General features: G+C 31.1%; 1 protein-coding gene across 1 annotated transcript; it reads right to left on the bottom strand.

The window, feature by feature from the left end:
• On the bottom strand, positions 1-2,028 carry LOC144562266 (LOW PSII ACCUMULATION-like protein). The gene is made up of 4 exons (XM_078311453.1): positions 1,726-2,028; positions 708-1,280; positions 483-533; positions 1-366 (listed from the first exon to the last, which is right to left on the bottom strand). The coding sequence occupies exons 1-4, from the start codon at positions 1,938-1,940 to the stop codon at positions 228-230; spliced, it is 978 nt and encodes a 325-aa protein (XP_078167579.1). The 5' UTR covers positions 1,941-2,028; the 3' UTR covers positions 1-227.
• Between the last annotated feature and the right edge of the window lie 9,780 nt (positions 2,029-11,808).

Genomic DNA, 11,808 nt, shown 5'->3' with positions numbered 1-11,808 from the left:
TACAAAGAAACTGTTCTTAAAGAACTTGTATACATGTTTCCTCTTAACATTATATCTATACCTGTCTCTATTACACAGCTGCTAAATAATAGGTTTGTTGCTTAATCAAAACAAGGACACATGCTGTCATGATTTTGTTCACATGTTCCACAAGATGCCTGTTATGAATAGTACTGGATAGCTAAGCAAGAAGTAGAATTGTGAACCTCTTTGGTTAAAAAAGATAATCAAACTCTCCCATCCATGCCATCAAAGAGACCAGACCACAGGCCTTTAACTGGAGGCAGTTGTGCCACAAATGCATTCCAGGGCGGATAACCAACCCCGCTCCCGCGTACACGTCCATCCATCCGTAGAGATAAGTACCTTCAATTAGAAATAAAGGGAGAGGAAAGCAATAAGTTTATGGAAATTAGATACCAGAATCCTACATGGTTACAGTAGATTTAGTAGAAAGAGAGAATGAGAAAAAGAATGCTCACACAGGAGAATCAGGTGCCACATTGGCAAGTTTCTTTTGTTCATCTAACCATCTGCAAAGACACGAGAAAGTGAATATTCGCGCATAAACATATATTTTAATTAACAATAAAACCCGTGCTTGCTCGTTTCATATCTGTTTTTTTTTTTTACTTTTTTATATGAACTTTTCATTCAAAAAAAAAAATATATATATATATAATGAACATTAATTACTACATTCTTACTGGGCCCATTCAGTGAAATAAACAGGAGTAAGTTGCCAAAGCCGTTTTATCTTTTCATCATTTGCCATCTCACCCACACTCGTAAGCAACTTAAAATCTGGAATATCACCTTCAGTGCAAAAAGGGACAACCAAAACTCCCCTCTCCACAAGTTCATTCGCGAATGCCTTGCACCTCTCAAACGACTCGAGAAGAAAAGAAGAGGGCCCCGCAACAATTACAAGCCTTGAAACACCTCTCAATTCTTCCATGGAAACGATTTTATTCTCACTCAATCTGAGTCTAAGTTTAGAGAGTCTCTCTTCTCTTGATAATCTAGCTTCTTGGGCATTTTTGGCTTTATTTTCTCTGGTATACAGAAAAGCAAAGAGTAGAACTGCACCTAAGTCTATGCCGAAGGATTGCAGTATAGTGGGCACAGATTGTGATTTCATTGGAGATACTAATGCAGGGATTAGTTGGGTGAGAGATATCAGTCCACCCAAGGAGGCACTTGCAATGAATGCAACATAGAAGAACATGCGCACAGGTCGAAATGGAGAGAGCACTTCGCTTCGTAGTTTAGTAGCTGAGCTGAGAAAATAAATACATTTATAAACTAACATATTTTAGAAAGAAAATTAAAATAATTAATCTTGTATTAAACAAAGGAATAAATTAATAAACCAGTCATACAAAGTTTCTCTGAACTTGTCAGCAATTTATAATTTTAGGGGATATCTGATGTCAGTTCACCTACCAGTAACTATTTTTTTATGTACGAATACAAAAGGGCAAACAAAGACCATGGAAATTTAACTGGTAGCATTTTTTTTTTTTTTTGGTGATTGCAAGGCCCTTAGGTCACTGGTAGCAAATTTGCATGATTGCACAGTAACAGCCTAATATGAGCGCCTGAGGCACTGAAATGAGAAATTTTTGATACAACAATTATCTTGTTCATTTGTTCATTCCACTTAATGCAAATTTTTCATAAATCACCAAAAATAGACAGAACAGAAGGGGCAAACTTAAGTACCTAATTTTAGAGGAGGTAGAACTAGAAGGGTCGTTGGCAGAGGAGCAGCATATATAGCGAGTTCGTCTTTGTCTCCAGTTCCAAATAGGAGAAGAAATGCGCCGATTTCTAAAAAGGAGACCTGTTTTCTGTTTCAAAAGTGGTGTATTGAGCGTAGCAACGGTACAAGTAGAAGTACAAAAAGGCAAAGGATGAAGCAAGGGAATGATATCCATCGCCCGTTTTTGGGTCCCGGGAAAACCCAGGAGAGAAGTCTGAAGAGTGGAATTGCATTGTGGGGGAGCTGTACAGAGAGTAGAGAGCTCCAAAATGATGAGCTTGTGACCCACAATTTGATCTTGTGGAGGCAATTGAGACAACTCGCATGTACGGCGAAGAGCTCTTGGACTCTATAAAATATTAAGAAAGATAAAAAGAATTTCAAATATTCAAAACTTATTTTCATGTACTTGTTAAAAACGTGTGTTAAACTAGGATAATTAAATTCGTTACAAATAAATGTCGTGTGGGACGTACGTACCTAATATTCTACTGGGATCTCTTAATAAAAATATATAGAGAGGGTTCAAATGTGGGATTTTTTTATAAACCATAATTAATAAATCAATTCTTACGGAACCAGCATGAATACTTTGTTTTTTTGAAAAACCAGAATGACCGAGTGCTTCATTCGGTCTCTATTTTTCTCTTTTCTCCAGACCGAATGGAGCACTCGGTCTCAACCATTTTTTCACGTTTTCCCTGCAGGCGCCACAGAAGATCCTGAAAAGTCCAGACCGAGTAGACCATTCGGTCTTGAGATTTATTAAATTGTTCCCCGTCTCTGTGTTGCGTTCCCCATTCACCATTTTTCCTCCCCCCTGTCTTTTCTCTCTCCGTGGCTGCCTCAAATTTTTTTTTTACTCTCTAATTATTAGTTTAATTTTAATTCTAATTATATAGGTTTGTGTATTTTTGAAAGGAGAACAAGAAGAGCTTCAGATCTACAAGTTTCGTTAGGTATGGAGTTTAATTCTCTTATTTTTGATTAATAATCCGAAATTATAAATAAATAGTTAGAATAAATGGTTTAGTAGCATAAATGATTTATGTAATAATGGTAGTATAAATAAATAGTTTTTGTGTAATTTTTTCTTTTTGTAGTATAAATGATTTATGTGTATTTTTTTTAGTAGTATAAATGGCTTATGGACTAATTGTAGTATAAATAAATGTTTATGTAGTAATTGTAGTATAAAAATGATTTATATAGTAATTTATTTGCATGTAGTTTATGTAATAATTGTAGTTTAACTAAATAGTTTATGTTGTAATTTATTTGTATGTAGTTTGCGTAGTTTATGTTGTAATTTAATTGTAGTATAAATTATTTTTGTAGTAATTGTATTAATTTATATTTATTTTTCTAGCGTAATTTAAGTTTATATATTGTAACTATTAATTGTATAATTATTTAGTGTACATGCATTTAGTAATTGTGAATGATTTATTTTTTTAGTGTAATTTAGATTTATTTTTTTAGTGTCAATTATCGTTCCGTTGTCTATGCTAAACAACTGATATTTTTCTGCTGAGCCAGGGGGTGCGGTATTCAAACGTGCCCTGATTGTCAATTCGAACTGGATAGGAAGCAAACGAATGCCAAGATATATATTTTTTTCTTGGCTCATCAAGACTCGTTAAGTTAGTAATAGCAAATGTGCAGGTCGGTGCGTCTGAAATTTCGCGTTCATGATAAACATTTATTATTACTTGAGACATTACCTGAAAAAAAATAAATTTCACAATCAATCATCGATATCATTTTTAATTTTATAACATATTTAAGTGGGGTTTATAATTTTATAATTTAGATTTATTTTAAGTCGAATTTAATTTAAGTTAAGTTTTGTGTCAGGTTAAAATAATAATTTGACTATTCAAAAAGCAGTATATCACCACAAAAATTGCTAAGAACTGTCAAAACTATCTAATTAGTTATTTATCAGTATATCACCACACAAAAAAAAAATTATCATTCAAAAGTAGCAAGCGCTTGTGAAACAATATACCTTAGTCTTTATATTATTTTTTCAAACTGAGAATTTATAAAGTTATGAAGTTGCATGTAACTTTTATTTTCTTATCATGTCAGAATGTTAAAAAATATAGTTCATTTTATATAAAATCACGAAATGGTAAACCCTCAAGATCAATAAAAAAAAAACTTTTCAACTTCATTACTTTGTATAAAAAAAACTAAATTATTATAACTTTTTTGAAGTTACATTTTTCTTTTAAAATCTTAATTTCCTAATGCAAGAAAATTTGACCATATACAGTGGAGCATAAGAAATGGTAAACATTTTGACTCCTTCTATAAAATATAATTAAGTGTATGTTTTGTCTTAAAAAGTATTTAGCTAATGTCAATCAATATTTATATATCGATTTATTTATTTTATATGATTTTTCTAATGAAAATAAAAATACAGTTAATATCTTCAAATAAAAGATGCTCTTATGAACGTAATTAAAAAAAAACTTACTACAATCTTTAGATGAAAGCTACCAACACAATGCAGAGGCCGATATGTAAAAACACAATATTGCGATGGAGCTTGATTTCCAGCTATAAATGGTGAAAATGGAAGAGTGAATTGGAGAAGAAAAACTTGAGAAGGGAGTGAATTGGATACGCTTGGGAGAGTTGATTTTCAGCTAACATAATGCTCTATGTCTTATATAGACGGATTATGTCGGTGCGTGCACAGAAACAAAAGGTAAAAGTGCTACCATATACCGCACCATTTCTAACTTGTAATGATGTGAATTGTCGGTGGAAATGGATTTTATTGGAAAAAAAAATCAAGACCAAATGCTGTATTCGGTCTGGAGGCATATACCGCACCATCCGCTGCACAGGAAATTGTGAAAAAGTTGAAAAAATGGTTGAGACCGAGTGCTCCATTCGGTCTGGAGAAAAGGGAAAACTGGAGACCGAATGGAGCACTCGGTCCTTCTGGTTTTTCAAAAAAACAAAGTATTCATGCTGGTTCCGTAAGAACTGATTTATTAATTATGGTTTATAAAAAAATTCCTTCAAATGTCTTCATTTTTTGTGTCTCCATTATGCCTATATTTTTTAAAACTTTAATAACTCAAGATTTAAAACTTAAAAATCAAAATAAAACCATTAGATGTGATCTATGTTATTTTATCTATGTGCTCATAAAAAATTATCACATTTCAATTTTGTTTTTATGTGAATCAATAAGTTCAAAAATCAACGTCTAGAAATCATCAAAATTAGTGCATTTTTTTACAAGCTCTTGATGACAATCAAAATAAAATTGAAATGTCATAATTTTTTATATGTGCATAGATAAAATGATGTAGATCATATCCAACGGTTTTATTTTGATTTTTAAGTTTTAAATTTTGAATTATTAAAGTTTTAAAAAATGAAGGCATGGTGGAGGCACAAAAAATGGAGGCATTTGAACCCTCCTCAAATATATATATATACACACACGTATAACATATTAAATTTGTTAAATTTGTTTTTAGTATTTAAAAGATTCAAAATTCAAAGTAAGCATGATATTGTTAATAATCTTAGAATTTAGTAAGAATACATACTAAATTTGCGCACCTTTTAGAGACGGTACGCATCCTAAATTTGCATACTCCTCTACATATCTTTTTTTTTTTTCTCTCTTTTTTTGTTGTGTGAAAAAATATGTCTAATAATTTAAATTCTTGGAAAGAGACAATATTCTGTTTTGTAAAGCTTAATTTGAATTATGTCTCCTAAAACGATCAACATTCACATCCACTCAGGCACATATCAAAAAGAAAAAAACATGAGAAGATACGCATGTGGATTCAAATTCTCTTTTTCTTTGGAGAAAAGAAGCACTTTCTTATTTATTTATTTTTTTTAAATGCTTAGCAGAGGCAACCAAGTGAATTTTTATAAACTAAAATAAAATTTTACATACAACAAAATAAATAAAACAATATAATTCAACATAAATTGCGAAACACTAGAAGAATATAAAAAATATTTAAAAAAAGATAAAATACAAATAAAAAAAGAGTACATACAGCCAATAGTAGATAAAAGACTATTAGTAGAATATAAAAGACTACTAGTAGTGTTGTCACTAACGACACCTAGAGGGGGATAATTTTGGGTCTTTTAAAATATTAAATCATATCGGTCATATATTCAAATCTAAAACTGTTCCTGTGTGCAAATATGTGTAGTTTTTGGCGGAGCAGAACTTATAAATTTAAAGTGCCATAAAGTAAATAGATAGAGTTAGGAAAGTGACACAGGAGTTGATAATAGAGTTCAGCTAACTGAAGGACCTATGTCTCTGGGGGCAACATAATCTAAACTTGGCGCATCTTTCTTATTACCCAGTGAAGAAAGGAATACAATTAGAACCATCGAGATCACACTCCAACAACCCAAAGAAAAGGAGAACAAACGGCTCAAATAGAGAAAGGAGCACAACATTTCAAGAGCGAGCACAACATGTCAAAGTAGGCAAGAACAACAGCTCTAAGTCCAACAAACACTCTCTAACTTTCACTCTAATCTCACAATGATCAATGAATGTGAAGTGTATTTGAGGTTGCTAGAAAGATAATTTAATTCTAAGCACAAGCAGCAAATGGAATGTGAAGTGTATTTGAGGTTGCTAGAAAGATAATTTAATTCTAAGCACAAGCAGCAAATGGACTAGGTTAAACCTTATTGTCTATGCATGATATGCTTGATTATTTGATTTACTTATGGTAGGTGCATGACATATGAATTGTGTAACATGCTTGTCTTGTCATCTTATAATGGTACTTTGATTTCTAAATTTATGCCATGCTTGACTTGCGATTTGTGATAGGATTTTTAATTTCAAAATTACATGCCTTATGTGTGCATGATTATCACAAATTGCTTTAGGTGATGCTTTGCATGACATTATTGAATTATTTGAATTGTTACCCCCCACATACGGCATTGTCACTGTTGCATACGACATAAATTTTCCTATAAGACAATCTGCATACAGTACAGTCACTATCTGTAAGCACCTAGGGTTTCCGTTTTATGCGATTTGAAAGGTTTTCCGATATTTCGATCGGCTTTTGGGCTAGCAATTCAGAATGTTATAAGTATGCAATTGTCTTTCTCACACCAACACAATTGATCATATCATATCCTACCCCAAATTAATATCTCAAAGACCGGACTTATTGCTAAGTAATTCCTAATCATAAATTGAATATACGATCTACGTTATCCTGCCAAAGGAGTCTACTGGGTTTGAACCCTAGCCTTTGAACCACTACAATCCTCGTTAGTCGAAGTGTTAGAAGTACTTACTTGTAATCCTACTCATACCAAGATACAAAGACTTTACACCTATTGATATGTGGAGGATATATAGTAGACAAAACTATGTATGCAATAATACGATAAAAAACAATTCAAGGTATAACGAAATCTCAAATCAACATAAACAAAATATAAATTATACTAAAACATAATCAAGAATTCAATTACACCTAAACCCTAAATATGAGAAGATTAGTTTCTCAAAGCTATGGCAAAATAAAAGAAATAAAATAAGAAAGACATAAACCACAACCCTTGAAGATTGAAGAACTTTTGCCTCCTTAGATGACGCCTTTTTCTCTCTCCTTCTTGGCTCCAATGGCTAGCCTCCTTCTCTCCATAATATACTCTCTAATCTAGCCTAAATTCTGAACTTAACACAACTAAACATGCACACTAATCCTTACAAGGGGGGTATTTATAATATTCCTAAGAGGGTAAGAGAGTGGTGAAGTAGTGGAGATCATGGGGGGCGTGGGCCCACCCATGCCAAAAATAGTCCACTAAACTTAGAAGTCAAATAGGTGCATTCTTCTAGAAGGGTTTTGCTCGAAATTCGTGTCAACGGCTGAGATTTAATCTAACTAAATCAGTCCACGAATAGAATCTGTGTGCTCTGCGAGTCGTCACGCTTAGACGTATGCGACATAGCCCAGTCCGCACGACTTCCTAACTTAGCGGATTTTCTATGTTTTTCACCATTTTGCATATTGTACACTTTGTGTGAGATTTTGCATTCTCCATTTGATGCTCTATTTTAACGTCACTTTCAGAAATAGTCTAAATATGACATTTTAGCTCCGTTTTTTGCCTAAATACGCAACTTTCTCCAAAATATGCCAAAATAGCCTAAAAACACGTTTATGATAAATAATTTGAAAAAATGACTACTTTGCATATGCCTTTTTGTCATTTTCCTTACTTAAAAGTAGTGATTTTCGCTATATAATTTGGCGTCATCAATTTATTAGATTCAAATTAAATATATTTTCAATTAAATTATCTTATAATGCTATTAATCAAAGCATAATTTTGATCTATACATATAGTTATAGTTAGATAAGTTGATGAGTTGGTATTTTTTTTCTTTAACCGTAAGTAAGATTTTTTTCAAAATTCAATTTGCAATATGTAACTATAATTCCACAAAAATAACCCACGTCATGTTCTAAATCATTCCAAATTTTATTAATTTTCAATTTTTTCAACATTTTTTCGTCATTTTACTTTGTAACGCGTAGTTCGCCTCTGAATAAGGAGATCATGTTAAATATGTTATCATTGCATAAAATGCGACCATGAGAAACATTCTATGTAGCCTTACCAATGTTCGGCGTCTTAAGCTATTATGTGATTTATTACATACTAGTATCGTGCCCGTGCGTTGCAACTGGGACATATTATAAGATTTAATAGAATATAAAGAGTCTTTTTTTTGACATTCGCACAAAATAAAAATAAAATATATTTGAATGAAAATAAAAGCAGAAAAAAATGAAAATGAAAATAATAAATATCAATAAAATAAACAATAACAATTGAAAAAAAAAAGAAACATATTATAAAATGAAGAAGATCAAGAGTTAGATTTACAATTTGAATTTCAAACTTTGATGCATGTAAAAAGATTTGATAAAATAAAATAAAAAAACAAATGACTTGTAGAAATATATATACATCTCATAGACAAAAGCCAAAAAGACAAAAATATTTAGTGAAAGTGAATTCGTATTAATAAATTAGTTGCTCCATCTTATGGCACTAATTATAGTTAATCTTACTAAAATTTCTCATCAATATATGTTATTCATATAATTAACAACTGATACTAAGAACAAACATGAACATACTAATAAAAAAGAATACTTTGTCTTATCAAAATTGAAGAAGTAAAATTGTAAAAAGATTCACTATAGTTTAAATTGAGTAATGTATTAAATTTGAAGATATCAAATGCTCATAAAATATTTTAAAAAAATGTCAGCATTTTATATTTCTAAAAATAAATTGCATCCATTATGATTTTTAAATAAGAAAATAAGGAAGGTCAATGCTATATTCAGCTCTCATATAGTCCTATTACAACGTTGAGCGCAAGAAGAAATTTTTGCTTATTATACCATATATACCCCTATGACCTATTCAATGCTCTTCTTTTTACGTTAGATTATGGTGCGTAATCAAATGATTCAAATCACCGCCGACTAAAGAAGGGGAGATTTATATAAAGGAGGTATCATACATTTGGAAACTCTTTCATCCGGATGTAAAAAAATTAATAATTCTAATTAGTGAAAAATAGCAGCACAAGTATGAAATTGCACGTACTAAACTTGCAAAAATTTCGCCATCTTTATTTTTTATTTTACTAACATTTATTTGATCAAATGGATATTAAATGATGTTTCGATCATGATTTATTGACCAATTTTAATGAAATATATTATCACATTATGAAAAGAAATTTATATCATATAGTATGATTATACACAGTAATTCAATTTGTTCTTATATTTTACATAATATGTAAATTTGTCAAAGCATTCTACATTGTAATAGAAAATAAATAAAATAAAGTAAAGATTGTCAATATTAAATAGGACAACATTAATTAAGGATAAATTTCGTATAAATGAAGAATTATCGTTTTAGCGCTGAAATTACAATTTGTGCGTTTAGAATAGCTGGAGAGGAGAAATAAGGAAATTAATAAATTAATTTTCTCTTCAATTTTGTTCTTTATTTAATTTTAATTGTAATATATTGTGTGGCAGTAAATGTGGCAAGTATATTTCTAACTAAATTTAAACTTCTACACATAAAAAATATGCATTTAATCAAAAGAAGACATATTATTTGATTGGAGGACTGATATTAAATTCAAAATTTCTGTTGGAATTAATTTCAATTAATTACAACATATGTGGGCTTATATGTAATATAAATATATATTGAATAATAGACTGTCAAAATTAGACCCGTTATGAAGTGATCAAATTAAGTATTATTTATCGGGTTCAATATGTGTCATGAGAAGTGGGGCATTTGATGTGTAGAATGCGTATTAATAACTTTATGATTTAGTGATGGTCTAAATTATATAAAGTTTGGTAATAATACAATTATGCTATTGATCTCTGTGGAACACAATCAAATATAACAATGTTCTGTAAATAAGGAAATACCTAATAAGGCAAGTTCTGAATTTAGACCCGCTACAGATCCAATAAGGAAAACAAGATTAATTAATTAATTAAATAAAAATGAGGCGCCTAATTAGAAGAGGCGTATATGGGATATATGCGCCTATTCATGATTTTGATAAATATGAAATGGGCCTATTCATTTATTGGTATTCAGATAAAAGGATACGCCTTTTTTGTCTCTCTCTACTCTCTCTCTCTACAGAAAATACAGAGATAGATTAGAGTGGTTAAGAAGGAGAGTTTAAGTTCAGAACTCGAATCAGATATCGGGTATCTTTTCTTGTGCGGAAGAGAACGTAGCCACTGCCGCCTCTCTCGATCTCTCCATCGGACTTGAGAGGGATTACTTGGAATTCTAAGGGCTTCCGGTGATAAACGGTGGTTGTGCATCTCTGGAAGACCATGGCTACGGATCAAGGTAACTTTAAATTTCAGATTATGGTTCACTAAAGGATCGTGGCATATCTAGGGTTTATATATGCAATACGGTTTTGCATAAAAATAAATCCAATAATTTCATCTTTCAATCATAGCCATTGGCGGATCAGGACATCTACGTACATAATATAAAAATGGAGATAATCACATATGAGCTCCTCCAAAGCACGAGAGCAAAAATATATAAATAATGCATTTGAAAAAACATTAATTTTTTACTTTTACTCTACTTCCCAATAATACACGTAGACCATTACAACATATATCACTCGAGAGATGCACACATAAAAACCAACAAGCTCATTTTTCTTTCAAATTTGAGATTTTTTTTTTTTTGTTAAATTTCATATTGATCTGCATTTTTTTATTTTTCTAATTCGAGCAAACATGATTGGCAAATGCACCAAGTTTTTTTTTTTCTTCTAAAATTTCAGGTTTTGATCTGTTACAAGTAAGAATAATGATATTTTATTCCATCCCGTGTCAAATTCCCATCAGTTCAGGCCCAAGCAATGGAAATTTGTCTAAACTAATTCCATACAGCTAGAGCCGTTCTGAATTTTGAATGGATTCTGTCATCATTTTGTTTAACAAAAAGAAAGAAAACTCCAAGATCTGAACCTCGGCCTCCCACTGAATATTTGATTTGTCTACACATCAATACACAAGATATAACCAGAAGATATATATTGGTTGTATCCTCTATTGCAAAATCATTTAAAATTTGTTTACAAGCAAGCTCACATTGTTACATACTCATCCTTATATATAAATGATTAAATAAAGCCAAATAGTCAGGTGACTCAAACAATTACAAAGATTTTAATTACAAGGCAATTTTGACTAGAGCCTACAAAACCACAAGAAATATTAAAAGTCACAAGTACCCTTTTCAATAAAAGAAAATATCAAGAACGAGGCTTTTATCTAGTGACAAAAGCACATGGCTCTCATGTAAGAGGTCATAAGTTCGAAACCTATGAAATGAGGAAATTCTTTGTAATACATATAGGAGTTTGAAGGAAGTTGGTAGGCTAGACCTCCACCTTTCCA

The sequence above is a fragment of the Carex rostrata genome, chromosome 11 (assembly GCF_964058835.1).
Source record: "Carex rostrata chromosome 11, lpCarRost1.2, whole genome shotgun sequence".
Lineage (NCBI taxonomy): Eukaryota > Viridiplantae > Streptophyta > Magnoliopsida > Poales > Cyperaceae > Carex > Carex rostrata.
The sequence above is the reverse complement of the archived record's forward strand: the minus strand, read 5'-3'. Positions and strand labels throughout refer to the sequence as shown.

Coding starts and splice junctions, on each gene's coding strand:
- LOC144562266 (XM_078311453.1), bottom strand. CDS start 1,940: ATGGATATCATTCCCTTGCTTCATCCTTTGCCTTTTTGTACTTCTACT. Junction 1,281..1,725: donor TCTACCTCCTCTAAAATTAG/GTACTTAAGTTT, acceptor TTATTTTCTCAG/CTCAGCTACTAAACTACGAA. Junction 534..707: donor TATTTCACTGAATGGGCCCA/GTAAGAATGTAG, acceptor GTGTCTTTGCAG/ATGGTTAGATGAACAAAAGA.